General features: G+C 50.5%; 1 protein-coding gene across 3 annotated transcripts in view; it reads right to left on the bottom strand.

The window, feature by feature from the left end:
* The window catches only part of obscnb (obscurin, cytoskeletal calmodulin and titin-interacting RhoGEF b), an 896,193-nt gene that overhangs the window by 661,862 nt on the left and 212,716 nt on the right, over positions 1-21,615 (bottom strand). For all 3 annotated transcript variants that reach the window (XM_038798455.1, XM_038798456.1, XM_038798458.1), the window contains exon 21: positions 6,542-6,646. In XM_038798455.1, the coding sequence (XP_038654383.1) occupies positions 6,542-6,646 (105 nt within the window). The remainder of the gene's footprint in view (positions 1-6,541; positions 6,647-21,615) is intronic.

Raw genomic sequence — 21,615 nt, 5'->3', positions numbered from 1 at the left:
TGGAGAGGATGTTTCCACTTGTTGGAAAAACTAGTACCAGAGGACACCATCTCAGACTAAAGGGTCGACCCTTTAAAACAGAGATGAGGAGGAATTTCTTCAGCCAGAGGGTGGTGAACCTGTGGAACTCTTTGCCGTAGAAGGCTGTGGAGGCCAAATCAATGAGTGTCTTTAAGACAGAGATAGATGACTTCCGGTGACTGTGATGAAGTAGGAAGCCACACATTTGGGAGCTCCCGTTTTAAACGGACTTTTCGGCTCTTTTTAGAGCCAAAAACGGAAATATTTCGACGTCTCCCGGTGGGGGAAGGTGTGCTGAACGACTTTCCCCGCAGTCCATGACTCAAACTCGGAGTGGAAAGGGGGAAAAAGCAGCAGCAGCTCCCCAGAACAAACGGGGGAAGGAATCCAAGATGGACGCCGGCAGAGCTCCAGAGGAGTGGAAGCAGTGGGCCCAGGAGCAACTAGCTGCTCTCCTGCGCTGCTTCACAGACTTCAAGGCTGAGGTACTGAGCTCTCTGCAGGAAACAAACAGAAGGCTGTCGGAGATTCAGACCACCCAGGGTACTGCCATCAAGGAGTTGCAGACGCAGGCCACTGAACGAGAGGAGGAGGCCATGGTCCTCGTGAGTAAAGTGGAGGGGCACAAGGCACTCCACAAGAAGTGGCAGGAACGCTTCGAGGAGCTTGATCACCGCATGAGGCGGAAAAACCTGTGGATCTTGGGCCTTGCGGAGGGGCTGGAGGGGTCGGACCTGACAACCTATGTGGCTATAATGCTGAACTCGCTAGTGGGCGCCGGGTCTTTCCATCTGCCCTTGGAGCTGGAGGGAGCACACAGAGTACTGGCCAGGAGGCCCAAGGAAAATGAACCCCCGCGTGCGGTGCTGGTGAGTTTCCACCGGTTCAGCGATCGGGAGTGTGTGCTGCGCTGGGCCAAGAAGGTGAAGAGCAGCAAGTGGGAGAATGGGGTAGTACGGATCTACCAGGATTGGAGTGCGGAGGTGGCTAAGCGGCGGTCCGGATTTAATCGGATGAATGAGGTGCTTTACAGGCAAAAGATAAAGTTCGGAATGTTGCAGCCCGCGCGCCTGTGGGTAACTTATTCGGACCAGCATTATTATTTTGATTCCCCGGAGGAGGCGTGGGCCTTCGTGCGGACGGAGAAACTGGACTTGAACTAGGGGTTTGGGGTTGCGGGGTCGGTTGTAATATTTTAGCGCTGGATTCTGCTGTTGCTATGTTCTCTTTTTTTGTACCTTTGCAATTTTGATATGGTTATTTATGGGGGTGTTGTTCTGCTATGTTTTTTTCTGCTGTGGGGCATTGGTTGAGTTGTGTATCTTGCGGGGAGGGTCGGGGGGATTTGTTGTATTCTATGTCGGGTTGGAGGTATGGAGTGGAGCTGTTATTTGGGAGCTGCGTCAGAAGGGTGTGGTGGGGCAGTGCGAAAGCGCGGGCTTTCCTCTGGTTTCCCGCGCTGCGGGGCTGGGGGGCGGAGACAGTGACGGGCAGGCGGGGCCTTAACTGGTTCTTCCCCGCGCTGGAGCGGTGCCTGGAGGAGGGATAGATTGGGGGATGATCCCACTTTGGGAGGGGTCGGGTTATTGGCGGGAGTTTCCGGGGTCAGCAGAAGTTAGCTGACCCACGGAAGTACAATGGAGGACGGTTCGCAGCTGGGAGGGTTCCTAGCCTGGAGGGGAAGGGAGGGGGGAAAGGGGAATACCGGGTTGCTGCTGGTAGGGTCAGGAAGGAGCTGGTGGGGCCTGGTGGGACAGAGGTGAGGTGTTATCGCTGTGGGGACTGGGTCGGGCAGGGGGTGCTGGCCTGGGGCGGGCAGCCGACGGGCTATGGCTAGTCGACGGGGGAGGGGGGCGGGACGCCCTCTGATCCGGTTGGTCACCTGGAATGCGAGAGGGTTGAATGGGCCGGTGAAGCGGTCGAGGGTACTGGCTCATCTGAAGGGGCTAAAGGCAGATGTGGCAATGCTTCAGGAGACCCACCTAAAGGTGGCGGACCAGGTCCGCCTGAGAAAGGGGTGGCTGGGGCAGGTTTTCCACTCTGGGTTGGATGTGAAGAACCGGGGAGTGGCGATTCTGGTGGGGAATTCTGCGTTGTTTGAGGCATCGGAGGTGGTGGCGGATAAGGGGGGTAGGTATGTTATGGTTAGGGGCAGGCTACAAGGAGAGAAGGTGGTACTGGCTAGTGTGTATGCCCCAAATTGGAACGATGCGGGCTTTATGAGGCGTATGTTGGGACGGGTCCCGGATCTGGAGGCGGGAGGTCTGATCATGGGGGGGACTTTAATTCGGTGTTGGATCCTTCACTGGATCGGTCCAGCTCTAGGACGGGTAGGAGGTCGGCGGCGGCCAAGGTACTGAGAGGGTTTATGGATCAGATTGGGCAGCAGGGTAGCATGGTGGTTAGCATAAATGCTTCACAGCTCCAGGGTCCCAGGTTCGATTCCCGGCTGGGTCACTGTCTGTGTGGAGTCTGCACGTCCTCCCCCTGTGTGCGTGGGTTTCCTCCGGGTGCTCCGGTTTCCTCCCACAGTCCAAAGATGTGCGGGTTAGGTGGATTGGCCATGCTAAATTGCCCATAGTGTCCTAATAAAAGTAAGGTTAAGGGGGGGGTTGTTGGGTTACGGGTATAGGGTGGATACGTGGGTTTGAGTAGGGTGATCATGGCTCGGCACAACATTGAGGGCCGAAGGGCCTGTTCTGTGCTGTACTGTTCTATGTTCTAGATGGGTGGGGTGGATCCATGGAGGTTTGTGAGGCCAAGGGCACGCGAGTACTCTTTCTTCTCCCACGTACATAGGGTCTACTCTCGGATAGATTTCTTCGTGGTGAGTAGGGGACTGATTCCGAGAGTGGAGGAGGCCGAGTATTCGGCCATTGCAATCTCCGCCCACGCTCCACATTGGATAGAGTTGGAGATGGGGGAGGTGCGGGACCAACGTCCGTTGTGGCGGTTGGATGTGGGGTTGTTGGCGGAGGAGGAGGTGTGTAGGAGGGTCCGGGCAAGTATTGAGGGGTACCTCGAGGTGAATGATATGGGGGAGGTTCAGGTGGGGATGGTCTGGGAAGCCCTGAAGGCAGTGATTCATGGGGAGCTGATATCCATCCGGGCACACAGGGAGAGGAGCGAGAGGAGTAAGAGGGATAGACTGGTGGGAAAGATGCTGGAGGTGGACAGGAGGTATGCAGAGGCACCAGAGGAGGGACTGTTGGGGGAGAGGCGCAGCCTGAAGGCTAAATTTGATTTGCTGACCACTAGAAAGGCGGAGGCACAGTGGAGGAAGGCACAAGGGGCAGTGTACGAACATGGTGAAAAGGCGAGTAGGATGCTGGCTCATCAGCTCCGCAAGCGGGATGCGGCTAAGGAAATTGCTGGAGTGAGAGACAAGAGTGGGAATGTGGTGCGTAAGGGGGTAGAGGTGAATGAGGTCTTCAAGGACTTTTACGGGGAACTGTACCGGTCGGAGCCAACGGGGGAGAGGAGGGGAATGGAGAGGTTCCTTGACGGGCTTTCTTTCCCGAAGGTGCAGGAGGAGAATATGGAGGGGTTGGGTGCGCCGAATGAGCTGGAGGAGCTAGTTAAGGGGATCGGGCAGATGCAGTCAGGGAAGGCACCGGGGCCGGATGGGTTCCCGGTGGAATTTTATAAAAAGTTTGTGGACCTAGTGGGCCCCTTGCTGGTGCGGACACTCAATGAAGCGTGGGAAGGGGGGACTTTGCCCCCGACAATGTCGCGGGCGCTGATCTCGTTAATTTTAAAGAGGGACAAGGACCCCCAGCAGTGTGGTTCATACAGGCCCATATCTCTCCTCAACGTGGATGCTAAGGTCCTGGCAAAAATCCTGGCCACCAGGATAGAGGACTATGTGCCAGGGGTTGTGCACGAGGACCAGACAGGTTTCGTGAAGGGAAGGCAGCTGAACACGAATGTGCAGAGATTGTTGAATGTCATCATGATGCCGGCGATTGAGGGGGAGGCAGAGATAGTGGTGGCGCTGGATGCGGAGAAGGCCTTCGATAGAGTGGAGTGGGGGTACCTATGGGAGGTGTTGGGGAAGTTTGGATTTGGTGAAGGGTTCATTAGATGGGTAAGGCTGCTATATGAGGCCCCAATGGCGTGCGTGGCCACGAATAGGAGGAGGTCGGAGTACTTCCGGCTTTACCGAGGGACCAGGCAAGGGTCCCCCTTGTTGTGTGCACTGGCAATCGAGCCGCTGGCGATGGCGTTGAGGGATTCAGAGAGGTGGAGAGGCTTGGTGCGAGGTGGAGAGGAATATAGGGTGTCGTTGTATGCCGATGACCTGTTACTGTATGTGGCGGTGGGAGGGATGCCGGGAGTGATGGAGTTGCTAGCTGAGTTTGGGACCTTTTCAGGTTATAAATTAAATTTAGGCAAGAGTGAGGTGTTTGTGGTGTACCCTGGAGACCAGGAGGAAGGAATTGGTAGGCTCCCGCTTAGGCGGGCAGGGGAGAGCTTTAGGTACCTGGAGGTGCAGGTGGCCAGGGACTGGGGGACTCTTCACAAGCATAACTTCACCAGACTTGTAGATCAGATGGAGGAGGAGTTCAAGAGGTGGGACAAGCTGCCATTATCGTTGACGGGGAGGGTACAGTCCGTCAAAATGACGGTGCTTCCGAGGTTCTTGTTCCTCTTTCAGTGCCTGCCCATCTTTATCCCCAGGGCCTTCTTTAGGAGAGTGACTAGCAGTATTTTGAGCTTTGTATGGGCACATGGGACTCCGAGAGTGAAGAGGCTGTTCCTGGAGCGTGGGAGGGATAGAGGCGGGCTGGCACTGCCCAACCTTCTGGGGTACTATTGGGCGGCCAATGTGCCAATGGTGCGTAAATGGGTGATGGAGGGGGGAGGGGCGGCGTGGAAAAGAATGGAGATGGCGTCATGTAGAGGTACGAGCCTGGGTGCCATGGTAACGGCGCCGTTGCCGCTCTCCCCTAAGAGGTTTACCACGAGCCCGGTGGTGGCGGCGACCCTAAGAATCTGGGGACAGTGGAGACAGCATCAGGGGGAAACAGGGGGCTCGATGGAGGCTCCACTGGGTGGCAACCATTGGTTCATCCCGGGGAACAGGGATGGGGGATTTAGGGGGTGGCAAAGGGCGGGCATCAGCAAATTGAGGGACCTGTTTATTGGCGGGAGGTTTGCGGGCCTGGGGGAACTGGAAGATAAATTTGGCCTTCCCCAAGGGAACATGTTCAGATATTTGCAGGTAAAGGCGTTTGCTAGGCGACAGGTCGAGGGATTCCCTATGCTGCCCTCGCGGGGGACGATGGACAGAGTGCTTTCAGGGGTGTGGGATGGAGAGGGGAAGGTGTCTGACATCTATAAGGTAATGCAGGAGGTGGAGGATGCGTCAGTGGAGGAGCTGGAGGCTAAATGGGAGGAGGAACTCGGGGAGCAGATAGAGGACGGGACTTGGGCGGATGCCTTGGAGAGAGTCAACTCTTCCTCCTCATGTGCGAGGCTTAGTCTCATCCAATTTAAGGTGCTGCACCGGGCCCACATATCCGGGACTAGGATGAGTAGGTTCTTTGGGGGTGAGGACAGGTGCACCAGATGTTCGGGGCGTCCAGCGAACCACACCCATATGTTCTGGGCATGCACAGCACTGTAAGAATTCTGGAAGGGGGTGGCGGGGAGGGTGTCGAGGGTGGTTGGATCCAGGGTCAAACCAGGGTGGGGACTCGCGATTTTTGGAATTGCGGTAGAGCCGGGAATGCAGGAGGCGAAAGAGGCCGGTGTCCTGACCTTTGCGTCCCTAGTAGCCCGACGAAGGATTCTGCTACAGTGGAAGGATGCAAGGCCCCCAAGTGTGGAGACCTGGATCAGTGACATGGCGGGATTTATAAAATTGGAAAGGGTCAAATTTGCCCTGAGAGGATCAATACAAGGGTTCTATAAACGATGGCAGCCTTTTCTGGACTTCCTGGCTCAAAGATAGATATCTTGGTCAATAGCAGCAGCAACCCCAGGGGGGGGGTTCCATATTGTAGGGTCTATTCTGTAACTTTATATTGTGTTAATTTGCGTTGTTGTTAAAATGCTGTGTTGTTCATGGAGCTGGGGCGAATGTTTATGATTGTTAATATTATTGTTATTTTTGGTATTTTACTATGGTGCGTTATTGTTGTATAAATAAAAATTTTTCAATAAAAATGATTTTTTTTTAAAAAGGCAGAGATAGATAGGTTCTTGATTAATAAGGAGCTCAGGGGTTATGTAGAGAAGGCAGGAGAATGGGGATGAGAAAATATCAGCCGAGATTGAATGGCGGAGCAGACCCGCTGGGCCGAGTGGCCTAATTCTGCTCCTATGTCTTATGTCTTATGGTCTACTCTCTCAAAACAATCCCATATTTTTAAAACTAATTTTCCACTGGATGCGGTCATCGTTGGCTAGCCCATCCCTAATTGTACTTAAGGGTGTTTTGGAACAGCACTAAGGGAGCACTAAAATATTATAGCCTTACTCTCCAAATATATAAAGTGTCTCCGAAGAGTTTTACCTTTAACTCGAAGTAAAGCTTTGGAATTGGCACTTTCAGCAACAAACTTGATCTCAGCAGCATCTTCTGTTTTTACAGATTTAAAGAGCAGAATATGGGTCCTTCCTGTGTACAAAAAATTTAGTTGTGTTATATATCAGGAATATTAAAATAAATAAAGTGCAATTTTTGAATCAGATTTCTACTAATTCCTTTTCTTATCCCTTAACTTTTCTATGATACTTTCTGTTCTATGATCCAACAGATGGCAAAATAAATTTACTTAATGTCACTCCCCTCTCCTTTAGCCTTGCAAATGTTTTCTCTTTGGATAATGCTCCGATTCTCATTTAAATTCCATAACTGAACCTGTTGCCATCGCACTCTCAGGAAGTGCATTCCAGATGCCAATCACTCGCTATGGAAAAAGTATTTATTCATGTCACCACTACTTCTTTTGCCAATAAGCTTAAATCGATGTCCTCCAGCTCTTGGTCTTTCAACACACTGGAAAAGTTTCTCCTAAATACATTGTTCAGACCCCTCATGATTTGAATAATTCTATAAAATCTCCTCTTAACCTTCTTGTCATAACCTGCCTGCTTACCATTGGCTGGGGGCTAATGACAATCCCACAATCCTATGGGAGTATGAGCTTCCCCAATGAGGGGGGAAGAGAAATCATTAGCAGACTCCCTGTACAAATAGAGCTGGCCAGTTTGGAACCAGCAGAGAGGAGTGAGCAACAAGGGAAGTTGTTGCTGCAGTTGCATATGTATGTTATTGTAAATAAATGTTATTTCTTTGTATCCTGAAAACTCATGCTGGATTCTTCGTGGCCCTCACAAAACTTATCTTCTCCAAAGAGATCACACCCAGCTTCCCAATGTGTCTACTTAATTGAAATTGCTCATCCTTTGCACCATTCTCATTCATCTTTTCCCCACCCCCTCTGGTGCATTCTGCACGTCCAAAACAATATTCCAGTTGAGTTTAAACTAGAATTTCATACAGGTTTATCATAACCTCCATGCTTTGGAATATACACCCCGATTTATAAAGCCCAGGATCCAGTATATTTTTAACCACTCTCTCATCCATCTTCAATAATTTGCGCACATATATTTCCTCTGCTTCTGCATCTCCTGTGGAATCATACCCTTTATTTTATATTGCCTCTTCCCATTTTTCATACAAAATGAATCACTTCACACTTCTCTATATTATATTTCTTCTGCCACCTGTCCATCCATTCCATGAACTTGTCTATGTTCTTTCAGAATATAGGTGTGCCAACTGTAAATTTTGAACTTGCGTCTTGTACACCAAAATCTAGGTTATTAATAACTATGAATAACATTGAATGTCAACTGGCAATGTTTCAGTTCTCTATTGTTGAAGATAGTTGGTCAGTGCCTGGCACTTGTGCAGTCCAAATGTTACTTGCCACCTGTTAAGATTGGATTTGGATTTTGTTTATTGTCACGTGTACCGAGATACAGTGAAAAGTATTTTTCTGCGAGCAGCTCAACAGATCATTAAGTACATGAAAAGAAAAGAAAATACTAATAGGGCAACACAAGGTACAGAATGTAACTACACAACACCGGGATTGAGTGAAGCATACAGGGGTGTAGTGTTAATCAGGTCAGTCCATAAGACAGTCGTTTAGTCGACCCGGCTGATCACTTGGAATGTGAGGGGGCTGAATGGGCCGGTCAAGAGAACGAGAGTAATCTCGCATTTGAAGGGGCTGAAGGCGGATGTAGCAATGCTACAAGAGACCCATTTGAAGGTGGCGGACCAGGTCCGCCTGAGAAGGGGGTGGGTGGGACAAGTGTTCCACTCAGGACTGGACGTAAAGAACCGAGGGGTGGCGATCCTGGTAGGGAAGAGGGTGTCATTCGTGGCGGCGGAGGTGGTGGCGGATAAAGAGGGTAGATATGTCATGGTGAAGGGTAGGCTGCAGGGGGAGAAAGTGGTGATGGTTAACGTGTATGCCCCGAACTGGGACGACGCTGGCTTCATGAGGCGCCTACTGGGCCTCATTCCGGACCTGGAGGCAGGGGGCCTGATCATGGGGGGGGACTTCAACACAGTGCTGGACCCCGTGTTGGACAGATCGAGTTCAAGGACGAGTAGGAGGCCGGCAGCGGCAGAAGTGTTAAAGGGGTTTATGGAGCAGATGGGAGGGGTGGACCCCTGGAGGTTTGGGAGGCCGAGGGCGAGGGAGTATTCCTTTTTCTCCCATGTCCACAGAGTCTATTCTAGAATTGACTTTTTTGTATTAAGCAGGGGACTGATCCCGAAAGTACGGGAAGTGGAGTACTCGGCCATAGCGGTCTCAGACCACGCGCCACACTGGGTAGATTTGGAAATGGGAGAGGTGCGAGACCAGCGTCCGCTGTGGCGTCTGGATGTGGGGTTGCTGGCGGATGAGGAGGTATATAAGAGGGTCCGGAAGAGCATTGAGAGATATCTGGACATTAATGACACGGGGGAGGTGCAGGTGGGGATGGTATGGGAGGCCCTGAAGGCGGTGATCCGGGGGGAGCTGATCTCCATACGGGCACATAGGGAAAGGAGGGAGAGACAGGAGAGGGAGAGGCTGGTGGGGGAGCTTCTGGACGTGGATAGGAAATATGCGGAGGCACCAGAGGAGGGGCTGCTGGGGGAACGGCGTAGTTTGCAGGCTGAGTTTGACCTGTTGACCACCAGAAAGGCGGAGACACAGTGGAGAAGGGCGCAGGGCGCGATTTATGAGTATGGGGAGAAGGCGAGTAGGATGCTGGCGCATCAGCTCCGCAAGCGGGATGCGGCTAGAGAAATTGGGGGAGTGAGGGAGAGGGGTGGGAACATAGTGCAGAAGGGGCCAGAAGTAAATGGGGTTTTCAGAGACTTCTATAAGGAGCTGTATCGGTCAGAGCCGTCGACGAGGGAAGGGGGGATGGAGGGCTTCTTGAACAAACTGAGGTTCCCCAAGGTCCAAGAGGAGCTGGTAGAGGGGCTGGGGGCGCAGATAGGGCTAGAGGAGCTAGTCAAGGGGATTGGGCATATGCAGTCGGGGAAGGCGCCGGGGCCAGACGGGTTCCCGGTGGAAATTTACAAAAAATATGCGGATCTGGTGGGCCCTGTGGTGGTGCGAGCCTTCAACGAGGCATGGGAGGGGGGGGCTCTGCCACCGACAATGTCGCAGGCACTGATCTCTCTGATCTTGAAGCGGGATAAGGACCCCGTGCAGTGTGGGTCATATAGGCCTATCTCGCTCCTGAATGTGGACGCCAAGCTGCTGGCAAAGATCCTGGCTACCAGGATAGAGGATTGTGTGCCAGGGGTGATACACGAGGACCAGACGGGTTTTGTGAAAGGGCGGCAGCTTAATACGAACGTGCGGAGACTGCTAAACGTCATCATGATGCCGGCAGTGGAGGGGGAGGCGGAGATAGTGGTGGCATTGGACGCGGAGAAAGCATTTGATAGGGTGGAGTGGAAGTACCTGTGGGAGACGCTGGAGCGGTTTGGATTTGGGGAGGGATTTATTAAATGGGTGAAGCTGCTCTATTCGGCCCCGACGGCAAGTGTAGTGACGAATGGTAGGAGATCGGAGTATTTTGGGCTCCACCGGGGGACCAGACAGGGGTGCCCCTTGTCCCCCCTGCTCTTCGCACTGGCAATTGAACCGTTGGCGATGGCACTGAGGGGCTCAGGGGGGTGGAGAGGGCTGACAAGGGGCGGGGAGGAGCACCGGGTATCGCTATACGCGGACGACCTGCTGCTATACGTGGCAGACCCAGAAGGGGGAATGCCGGAGGTGATGGAACTGTTAGCAGAATTCGGGGACTTTTCGGGGTACAAGCTAAACTTGGGTAAGAGTGAGGTATTTGTGATACACCCAGGGGACCAGGAAGAGGGAATCGGGAGACTCCCGTTGAAGAGAGCAGGAAAGAGTTTTAGATATTTAGGGGTGCAGGTGGCAAGGAACTGGGGGACTCTCCACAAGTTGAACTTCTCTAGGCTAGTGGAACAGATGGAGGAGGAATTTAAAAGGTGGGACATGGTGCCGCTGTCGCTGGCGGGCAGAGTGCAGTCCGTTAAAATGACGGTCCTCCCAAGGTTTTTGTTTTTATTTCAGTGCTTGCCCATCTTCCTCCCTAGGGCCTTCTTCAAAAAGGTGACGAGCAGCATCATGAGCTACGTGTGGGCGCATGGCACCCCAAGGGTGAGGAGGGTCTTCTTGGAGCGGAGTAGGGAGAGTGGAGGGCTGGCATTACCCAACCTTTCGGGGTATTACTGGGCGGCTAATGTGTCGATGGTGCGCAAGTGGATGATGGAAGGGGAGGGGGCAGCTTGGAAACGAATGGAGAGGGCGTCCTGTGGCAACATAAGCCTGGGGGCCCTAGTAACGGCGCCATGGCCGCTCCCTCCCACGAGGTACACCACGAGCCCGGTGGTGGCGGCCACCCTCAAGATCTGGGGGCAGTGGAGGCGACACAGGGGGGAAGTGGGAGGTCTGATGGAGGCACCGTTAAGAGGGAACCATAGATTCATCCCGGGGAACATGGACGGGGGATTTCAGAGCTGGCACAGGGTGGGCATCAGGCAGCTGAAGGATCTGTTTGTAGATGGGAGGTTTGCGAGCCTGAGAGAGCTGGAGGAGAAATTCGGGCTCCCCCCGGGAAACGTGTTTCGACATTTGCAGGTGAAGGCATTTGCTAGCCGCCAGGTGGAAGGGTTCCCCTTGCTCCCCAGCAGGGGGGCGAGCGATAGGGTGCTCTCGGGGGTCTGGGTCGGAGGGGGGAGGATATCGGACATATACAAAGTAATGCAGGAGGCTGAGGAGGCATCAGTAGAGGAGCTGAAAGCCAAGTGGGAGGGGGAGCTGGGAGAGCAGATAGAGGATGGGACATGGGCTGATGCCCTGGAGAGAGTTAATTCTTCCTCCTCATGTGCGAGGCTTAGCCTCATTCAATTTAAGGTGCTACATAGAGCCCATATGACGGGGACAAGGATGAGTCGGTTCTTTGGGGGTGAGGACAGATGTGTCAGGTGTTCGGGAAGTCCAGCGAACCATGTCCATATGTTTTGGGCATGTCCAGCACTGGAGGAGTTCTGGAAGGGGGTGGCAAGGACGGTGTCGAGGGTGGTGGGATCCAGGGTCAAGCCAGGATGGGGACTAGCGATCTTTGGGGTTGGGGTGGAGCCGGGGGTACAGGAGGCGAGAGAGGCCGGAATACTGGCCTTTGCGTCCCTAGTTGCGCGAAGAAGGATACTGATACAGTGGAAGGACGCGAGGCCTCCAAGCGTGGAAACTTGGATTAATGACATGGCAAGCTTTATCCAGTTGGAAAGGGTCAAATTCGCCCTGAGAGGGTCGGTACAAGGGTTCTTCAGGCGGTGGCAGCCTTTCCTCGACTTTTTGGCTCAGAGGTAGGGTGCAGAGGTCGCAGCAGCAGCAACCCGGGGGGGGGGGGGGGGGGGGGGGGGGGGGGTGGCAACAACGGGTGTGGTGGGTTATTTAGGGTTGTAATGCGGGCAAATTTGTTCGCAGTTCATGTCTGATGTTAATTGTTGCTTTGTTTGTTTTTTTGGGGGGGGGGAGGGGGGGAGGGACAGTGCGCGCGGGGGGTCGGGCGGGGGGGGGATATCTGTAAGAGGGTATATTGTGTAATAGTCTATGGTTAGGGGGGGTAAATATGTTCATGTAAAAAATCTCTTCAATAAAAATTATTTTTAAAAAAAAGACAGTCGTTTAGGAGTCTGGTAACAGCAGGGAAGAAGCTGTTTTTGTGTCTGTTTGTGCGATTGTCGGGCAGTACGGTAGCACAGTCGTTAGCACAGTTGCTTCACAGCTCCAGGGTCCCAGCTTTGATTCACGGTTTGGGTCACTGTGCGGAGTCTGCATGTTTTCTCCGTGTCTGTATGGGTTTCCTCCAGGTGTTCCGCTTTCCTCCCACAGTCCAAAGATGTGCAGGTTAGGTGGATTAGCTGTATTAAATTGCTTTTAGTATACAAAAAAGGTTAGGTGGGGTTACGGGGATAGGGTGGAGGTTTGGGTATCGGGTGGAGGTATGGGCTTAGGTATGGTGCTCTTTCCAAGAGCCGGTGCAGACTCGATGGGGCAAAGGCCTCCTCCTGCACTGTAAATTCTATAATTCTATGATTGTCAGACCAAGTCTGGGTACTGTCCAGATCTTGCTACATGAGGACATGGACTGCTTCAGTACTTGAGCAATGGTACTGAACATTCTGCAATCATCAGCGGACAACCCCACTTCTGACCTTATGAGAGAAGAAAGGTCATTGATAAAGCAGCTGATAATTGGGTCAAGAAATCTAGCCTGAGGAACACCTGCAGCGATGTCCTGGAACTGAGATTACTGACCTCCAACAACAACAACCATCTAGACCATAAGATATAGGAGCAGATCTAGGCCAATTGGCCAATTGAGTTTGCTCCGCCATTCGATTATAGCTGATATGTTTCTCATCCCTATTCTCCTGCCTTCTCCCTGCACTCCTGATCCCCTTATCAATCGGTAACCTATCTATCCCTGTCTTAAAGACACTCAGTAACTTGCCATCCACAGCCTTCTGCGGCGATGAGTTCCACAGTGTTAATGCAATCCTCTAGCTGAAGAAATTCTCCCTCATCTCAGTTTTAAAGGATTGTCCCTTCAGTCTGAGGTTGTGCCCTCGGGTTTTTCTGTCCTACTAGTGGATAAATCTTTTCCACGTCTAGGCCTCTCAGTATTCTGTAAGTTTCAATGAGATCTCCCCTCATCCTTCTAAACTCCATTGAGTATGGACCCAGAATCCTCAACCACTTCTCATACATCAAGCCCTTCATCCCCGGATAATTTTTGTGAAGTTCCTCTGGACCCCCTCCAAGGCCAGCACATCCTTGCTTAGATACGGAGCCCAAAACTGCTCACAATATTCCAAATGGGATCTGACCAGAGCCTTATCCAGCCTCAGCAATACATCGCTGCTCTTGTATTCTAGCCCTCTCGAAATGAATGCTGACATTGCATTTCCCTTCCTAACTGCCAACTGCAACTGCACGTTAATCTTAAGAGAATCTTAAACAAGGACTCCCAAGTCCCTTTGTGCTTCTGATTTCTTAAGCCTTTCCCCATTTAGAAAATAGTCTATGCCTCTATTCTTCCTAATAAAGTGCATAACCTCATACTTTTCCACATTGTATTCCATCTGCCACTTCTTTGCCCACTCTCCTCGCCGATCTCAGTCCTTCTGCAGCCTCTCCGTTTCCTAAACACAACCTGTCCCTCTATATATCTTTGTATCATCTGCAAACTTTGCAACAGTGCCCTCAGTTCCTTCTTCCAGATCATTAATATATATTGTGAATAATTGTGGTCCCAACGGTGACCCCCTGTGGAACATCATTAGTCACCGGCTGCCGTCCTAAAAAAGACCTCTTCATCCCCACTCTCGGCCTTCTTCCAGCCTGTCAGTCCTCTGTCCATGTCAGTATCTTGCCCCTAACACGATGGCTCTTATCTTATTTAGATAATATATAATAATAATCTTTATTGTCACAAGTAGGCTGACATTAACATTGCAATGAAGTTACTGTGAAAAGCCCCTAGTCGGCATATTCAAGCGCCTCCTGTATGGCACCTCGTCAAAGGCCTTCTAGAAATCCAAATAGATCATGCCCACTGGCTCTCCTTTATCTAACTTCATTGTTAGCTCCTCAAAGAATTCTAATAGATTTGTCAGGCGTGACCTCTCCTTGATGAAGTTGTGCTGACTCAGCCCTATTTTACCATTCACTTCCAAGTACTCCACAATCTCATCCTTAATAATGGATTATTTTCCCGTCTTCTGCCTCCCTCCCTTCTTAAACAGCGGTGTTACATTAGCCATTTTCCAGTCCTTTGGGACCTTCCCTGATTGCAGTGATTCCTAAAAGATCACCACCAATGCCTCCACAATCTCACCTATCTCCTTCAGAACCCTGGGGTGAAGTTTATCCGGTCCAGGTGATTTATCCACCTTTCTGCTTCACCTGAACCTTCTCCTTAGTGATGGCCACTACAGTCACCTCTGCCCCGGCTTTCTTGAAGTTTTGGTGTGCCACTGGTGTCTTCCACCGCGATGACTGATGCAAAGTATCTATTCAGTTCTTCTGCCAATTCTTTGTTCCCCATTATGTTATGTTCTGTGTTGTGGCCGTGGTAAAGATGCACACAGAACTTCTAGTTGTTTGACTAGTAATATAGTTTATTAACAAAATGAACACGTCAAAAGATAACTAATGAACTATAATACTATAGTAAATCTGAGTAGATGCAATACAACTGAGCAAGCACTAGAGGGAGCATGGGAGAGCTATATGTACACAGGGACAGGAAGTGACGACACACTTCACGGAAGGCAGAACTGGTAGCAGGACACAGACACACAGGCAGACAGCATTTGAGGTAGCCGTAAGTTATACTCTGAAGAGAGAACGAATTCACAATAAAGCATCTGCTCCACATTTGAGACTACGAGCTTTATTAAGACACGAGGGACAACACACAAATGGTAACGAGTAAGTGAATTCTCCTGGAGTTACTTCTGATGCGACTGACCTCTAATACAACTTACTACCAACTGCCGGATCTCTGGAGTCACATTGTAGATCACTATCGCCACCTGCTGGTCGGAGGTCGTACATCCAACTATCTACATTGCTGTGCATATCACCACACATTACAACTGCTCCAGCCTCATTTCCCAATGGTCCAATGTCCATTCCTGCCTTTCTCTTATCTTTTATACATCGACAAAAACTCTTGAAATCTTGGGCGTGATTCTCTGCCCCCCACGGCGGGTCGGAGAATAGTGGGAGGGCCTTCCCGACATTTTTCCCGACCTCCCGCTATTCTCCCCCCCCCCCCCCCCCACGCCCGCCCCCCGACACGAATCGCTGCTCGCCGTTTTTTTACGGCGAGCAGCGATTCTCCCCTAGCCGATGGGCCGATTTCCCAGGCCTTTACGGCCGTTTTCACAAACGGCAACACACCTGCTCTCACCGTTCGTGAAAACGGCCGCAAAGTGCCGTTCTGGGGAACCATGGCACCGATTGGCACGGCCGCACCACGGCCGTGCCAAGGGTGCCATGGGCCCGCGATCGGTGGGCACCGATCGCGGGCAGCGGGTCCGAACCCCGCGCACTCTTTGTTCCTCCGCCGCCCTGCTGGATCAGTCCGCGGGGCGGCTGAGGGGCATACCGGCCCGCGCATGCGCAGGTTTCACGCATATGCGCGATGACGTCATCCGCGCATGCGCGGGTTGGAACCGTCCAATCCGCGCATGTGCGGCTGACGTCATCGTGCGCGTCAGCCGCCGTTAACTTTGGCGCGCGGGCTTATCGAATTTCGCTAAGCCTGCGATGCCGAGGTTCACGGGGCCCCGCTGCTAGACCCGACCGGGGAGCAGAATCGGGTCCCGGGAGGGGGCGCGGAGGTTGCCGTGAAACACGGCCGGTTTCACGGCAGCCTTCACGACTCTCCGCATTTGCGGAGAATCGCGCCCCTTCTTTTATATTACTAGCTAGCTTAAATTTTGTCCTAGGTATGACTGCAAACAGCAAACAATTTGCCACTGATTCCCATTAACTCCAGTTTTGTAAGGGCTCTTTGATGCCACATTTGGTCAAATGTGGCCTTAATGTCAAGGACAGTCATGTTCGCCTCACCTCTAGGGTTCAGCTCTCCATGTTTGAACAAAGGCTGTAATGAACTGAATGGCAGAACCCAAACTGAGCATTGGTGAGCAAGTTATTTTGAAACAAATAACACTTGGTAGCACTGTACATGTCTCCTTCCATTATTTTACTAATGATCGAGAGTAGACTGATGGGTGGTAATTGGCCAGGTAAGGTTCGTCCTGCTTCTTATGTAAAGAGCACACCTGGGCAATTTTCCACATTGTTGGGTAGATGCCAGTATTGTAGCTTTACTGGAACAACTTGGCTAGAGGTGCAACATGTTCTGGAACACAGGCCTTCAGTACTATATTGTCAGGGCTTCTAGTCTTTGGAGGATCCAGTGCCTTCAGCCATTTCTTGATATCACGTGGAGTGAATCGAATTGGCTGAACACTGGCATCTGTGATGCTAGAGTCCTCTGGGGGAGGCCAAGGTGGATCATCCACTCCGCATTTCTGGCTGAAGAGTGTGGTGAATGCTTTAGCCTCATCTTTTGCACTGATATGCTGGGATCCCCCATCATTGAGGATGGGGATATTTGTGAAGCCTCCTCCACCAGTGAGTTGTTTAGTTGTCCACCATCATTCACGCCTGAATATGGCAAGAATGCAGAGCTTATATCTGATCCATTGGTTTTAGAATCACTTCGCTCTATCTATTACTTAATGTTTATGCTGTTTGGTACATGAGTATTCCTGTGTTTTAGATTCATCAAGTTGACCTCTTATTTTTAGTTACAATTGGTGCTGCTCCTGTCATTTCCTCCTGCACTCTTCATTGAACCAGTGTTGAGCCCCTGGTTTGGTGGTAGGGTGCAGAAATTCTGGGCCATGAAGTTACAGGTTGTAGTTCAGTACAATTCTGCTGCTGATGATAGCCCACAGCACCTCAGGATTTCCCAGTCTTGAGTTGCTAATCTGTTTGGAATCTCTCCTATTTAGCACTGCAGTCGTGCCACATAACACGATGGAGGCTATCCTCAATGTGAAGACAGGACTTTGTCTCCACAAGGACTTTGCAGTGATTATTCCTAACAATTCTTTCATGGACAGAAGCATATGCGGCAGGCAGGTTGGTGAGGACAAGTCAAGTATGTTTTCCATCTTGTTGATTCCCTCAGCGCCTGGCACAGAACCAGTCTAGCAGATATATTTGCAATCCATTCAAGTGGGAGAGGTCAGGGAGATCAAAAGAAGCACAAATGACCAAGTATAGGGAGATGGTGACGTAATGGTGTTGTCACTGGACTAGTAATCCAGAGACCCAGGGTAATGCTCTGGGAACCTTGGTTCAAATCCCTTTAAGGAAGAAAATCTGCCATCCTTACCCGGTCTGGCTTACATGTGACTCTAGATCCACAGCAATGTGGTTGACTCTTAAAACACCACTCAGTTCAAGGGCAATTAGGGAAGGGCAACCACTGGCCTTGCCTGCAGCACCCACATCCCATGAAAGAATTTTTTAAACTCTAATAATCATGATGCAACTAGCAGAGAAACATGCTCAGTGCTGTTTTCCGCTCTCTGGTGAAGCCTCCATGGCAATAGGTTTACTTCCTGACTCATGGGTCTGATAATATTGAGATTCCAGCAAAGTTTGGAGCTGCCATTCATTCTTTGTGATTTGCTACTGTCAAAATGAAAGGTGGAAGGTGGATGCCTCCAAGGAGCACAGCTGGTGGATGGCACCAAACTCCAAACTTCCATCTTCCCAGGTAAATCGTCACGACTCACAAAAGATCATGTGATGCATATTTCTAGGCTGGCATGGCAATGGTTTCTCCATAAAGTCTTATGGGAAATGAAGGCAAGCCAAATAGTATCGGATGGAAGGTTCTCACACATGGGTGTCACTACCCTGGTCAAAGAGCAATGTCTCCATGCACAGTCATGTATGAAGGGGAGAAACACTCATTTCTGTTCCTCCATGATGTCCTTCATCTGGAAGAGGTGTGGTGGGGATGTAAGGTCTGCACAGAAGCAAGGCACAGGGCTTAGCTCTGGCTTGATGGCTCGAAGATAGATGGAGGCAAACTTCAATATGTTCTGTAGATTGATTGCTACAATTCATTCACAGATCAAACAAGACCTAGATGATGCAGGTGGCTGGAAACCGTGCCTTTTTATTGGCTCTCATGCAGATGATAAGGAGGAGCAACTTGTGCAGATTGGCACAAGGCTAGGAAGATCAAAGGCCCGATCAGCAAAAGGCAGCAGAGCTTCGAGAAGATCAGGATTCTGGCCACTCGGGGCCAGTGCAACAATAAACATTGGTCTAATCACACGTATATCACAGATGGTGTATCTACCTACAGATGAGAGAAAAACAATTCCGAATGCACCTCAGAATGATCAGAAACGTATTTGTGCACATCTGCCAGCTTCTCCACGTCATGCGGCCACAAGGACCTAGACGGAATACCATGCATTAAAGGTCACCACCACCTTAAAGCTCCTTCCAGGGCTCCACTGGGGATCTGCACGGAATCTTCCAGTCAGTGCACACAAATATATCTAATAGGTGTCAGATGTCCTGTTCAGGAGAGTGCATGAATCTGTTCAATTTTGACTGGATCCTGCAGTCAAACTGCGAGAGCATTGGGTTTTGCAGCAATCTAAGGTTTCCCACAGTGCAAGATGCTTTTGGCAGCACAAATGAAAATGAAATGAAATGAATGAAAATGAAATGAAATGAATGAAAATGAAATGAAATGAAAATCACTTATTGTCACAAGTAAGCTTCAAATGAAGTTACTGTGAAAAGCCTCTAGTCGCCACATTCCGGTGCCTATTCGGGGAGGCTGGTACGGGACCACATAAATGTGGCCTTTAGAGCTCCTTGGCAACAGCCAGTCACATTCATCGATTGGAACAGTTCCACGATTTGAACATTCAGCTGAATTGTGATCACTGAATGCAAATCCTACATTTTTGTGTTTGGTTCCCAGGGAGCTCTCATGACTCCTGAATTCTGACCCACTCTCAGGTAATATATGTTTTTGAAGGATCTCAGCAATTGTAGGGTTCACTCCTGAAGCCAAGACACCCTGGCTGAGGATTCCAATTCGCTGCCCATAGAGCACTGTGAGGGGATGTGAAATGCTGTACATGCCTCCACAAGGTCCAAGATTGAGCAGACCATATAAAGTTAAAGTTAAGATGTGTCAACCACTCAGTGGGCCTCTCCAATACTCATCACAAAATGTGTCCCGATCATTGTTGTCTGCTGCACCCCACACAACCTCGCCACAAAGGGGAACATCTTGACTGAGAAAGACATGGAGGAGTGAGATGTCTCCTCCGATGATGAAGACAGTGAAGGGGATGTTGTTGACAACAGAGCCAGGGTTTTGCAGAGCCACACAAATAGGCTATTGCAATGGTATGATGGTGCAAACAGGTTCTGACAATCTGGTAGCTGACAAGATTCCAGGCACACTAAGCCGCAAAGACTTTTCCATTGCTATTTGGTTTTCTGTCTTCTGCTGGCTGGTAGGCCCCAACTCTTTTTTGGTTTCAGACATTATACTTTGCTCCAATGTTGCTTGATTTATGATAGCTGAATTAAATTACATTACTTAATATCTGTCCTGCTGGTGGTTTAATCCTTTGTATGCACCAAACTGTGCTGATAAACAGTTGCCTGACACCAAATGCACACATTAGAAACTGCAAACCGCTCTACTATCCCACAACCTCTAACACCTGTCAGTAGAATTGAGAATTTTCCAATGCCCTCACAAAGTTCATGTGCATGGCGACTTGAAAACTATATAAATCTTACCTGGCGGGGATGCACTCATGTCACCCTGACACCTGCTCCCGAGGGGGGGCACACTTGGCAGAGAGCTCTTTCAGGCAGAACCAAATAGATGGTCCACAGGGAGCAGCATGAGAACATCATTTGGCCCCTCAAGATCTTTCCACCACGCAGATTGATCAGGGAAGATTTCATTCTGAAAACCCCCTATCCCTACGCATAATTGCCGTTTGCCCATTGTAAACCCATATCCCTTGATATCTTTCATGCCAAAAAGCTTTGAGGTTATTTGTGAATCCACTCACTGAGAATGCCTCACCTGCTCTATGGATTGCTGAGTAGCAAGCATTCTCGACCCTCCAATCACAAAGACTGCTACAAGTCTCAGTCCTAGATGGCCTTAGAATTAGTGCAAGGCAGCACAGTGGCGCAGTGGGTTAGCCCTGCTGCCTCACGGCGCCGAAGTCCCAGGTTCGATCCCGGCCCTGGGTCACTGTCCATGTGGAGTTTGCACATTCTCCCCGTGTTTGCGTGGGTTTCGCCCCCACAACCCAAAGATGTGCAGGCTAGGTGGATTAGCCACGCTAAATTGCCCCTTAATTGGAAAAAATTAATTGGGTACTCTAAAATTTTTTTAAAAGTATTAGTGCAAGACGGTGATTGGTTATTTAGGACACCCTAGCTAAGGTAAACATCTATTCTGCATGGATTTCTATTCTATGGGCAGCACAGTAGCACAAGTGGATAGCACTGTGGCTTCATAGCGCCAGGGTCCCAGGTTCGATTCCCCGCTGGTTACTGTCTGTGTGGAGTCTGCACGTTCTCCCCGTGTCTGCATGGGTTTCCTCCGGGTGCTCCGATTTCCTCCCGTAGTCCAAAGATGTGCAGGTTGGGTGGATTGGCCATGATAAATTGCCCTTGGTGACCAAAAAGGTTAGGAGGGGTTATTGGGTTACGGGAATAGGGTTGAAGTAAGGGCTTAAGTGGGTTGGTGCAGACTCGATGGGCCGAATGGCCTCCTTCTGCACTGTATGTTCTATGTTGACTGTGCAGAGGACATTTAGAGTTCTTCATCCTTCACAGACAGCCTCACAGTCCTCGGCACAGTCCAGCACATAGCCCCAATCTACTCTCTCTCATCTCATGCACTAAGCTGTCCTTCAATGTGGTCCAATGCACTTTGGTTGCAAAGACTTTTTGCAAAGTGTACTACAATCCTTGTTGTGGAGGCAAGCAAAGCTCCATGTGCGGTCTGACAAAGGCTTCAGTCAATGGCACACACACCTCTTAAATCCTACACACTATCAAGGCTAATTTGCTCCTTGCCTCCTAGTGTTCACCTACATGTTAGCTCAAATAGGCAAATCAACAAGGCCACTAACAATTGGATCTACCCTCTTCATCTTTCTCTAAACATGGCAGGAAGCATCGGGTTTACTACTGTTAATAAGACAGTGTGCAGTTTCACTCTTTCAATTCTGAAATTACAGGCAGGATTTGTTGCACAACACGCTGCATGTTTTTCAGCAGCGGGGGTGGCCTGGTGGCAGCGGCATCTTTTGGTCCTGCCAGTGTCAACAGGATTTCCCATTTAATACACCCCTTGTCGCTGGGA

Source organism: Scyliorhinus canicula, chromosome 5 (genome assembly GCF_902713615.1).
Source record: "Scyliorhinus canicula chromosome 5, sScyCan1.1, whole genome shotgun sequence".
Taxonomy (NCBI): domain Eukaryota; kingdom Metazoa; phylum Chordata; class Chondrichthyes; order Carcharhiniformes; family Scyliorhinidae; genus Scyliorhinus; species Scyliorhinus canicula.
The sequence above is the reverse complement of the archived record's forward strand: the minus strand, read 5'-3'. Positions and strand labels throughout refer to the sequence as shown.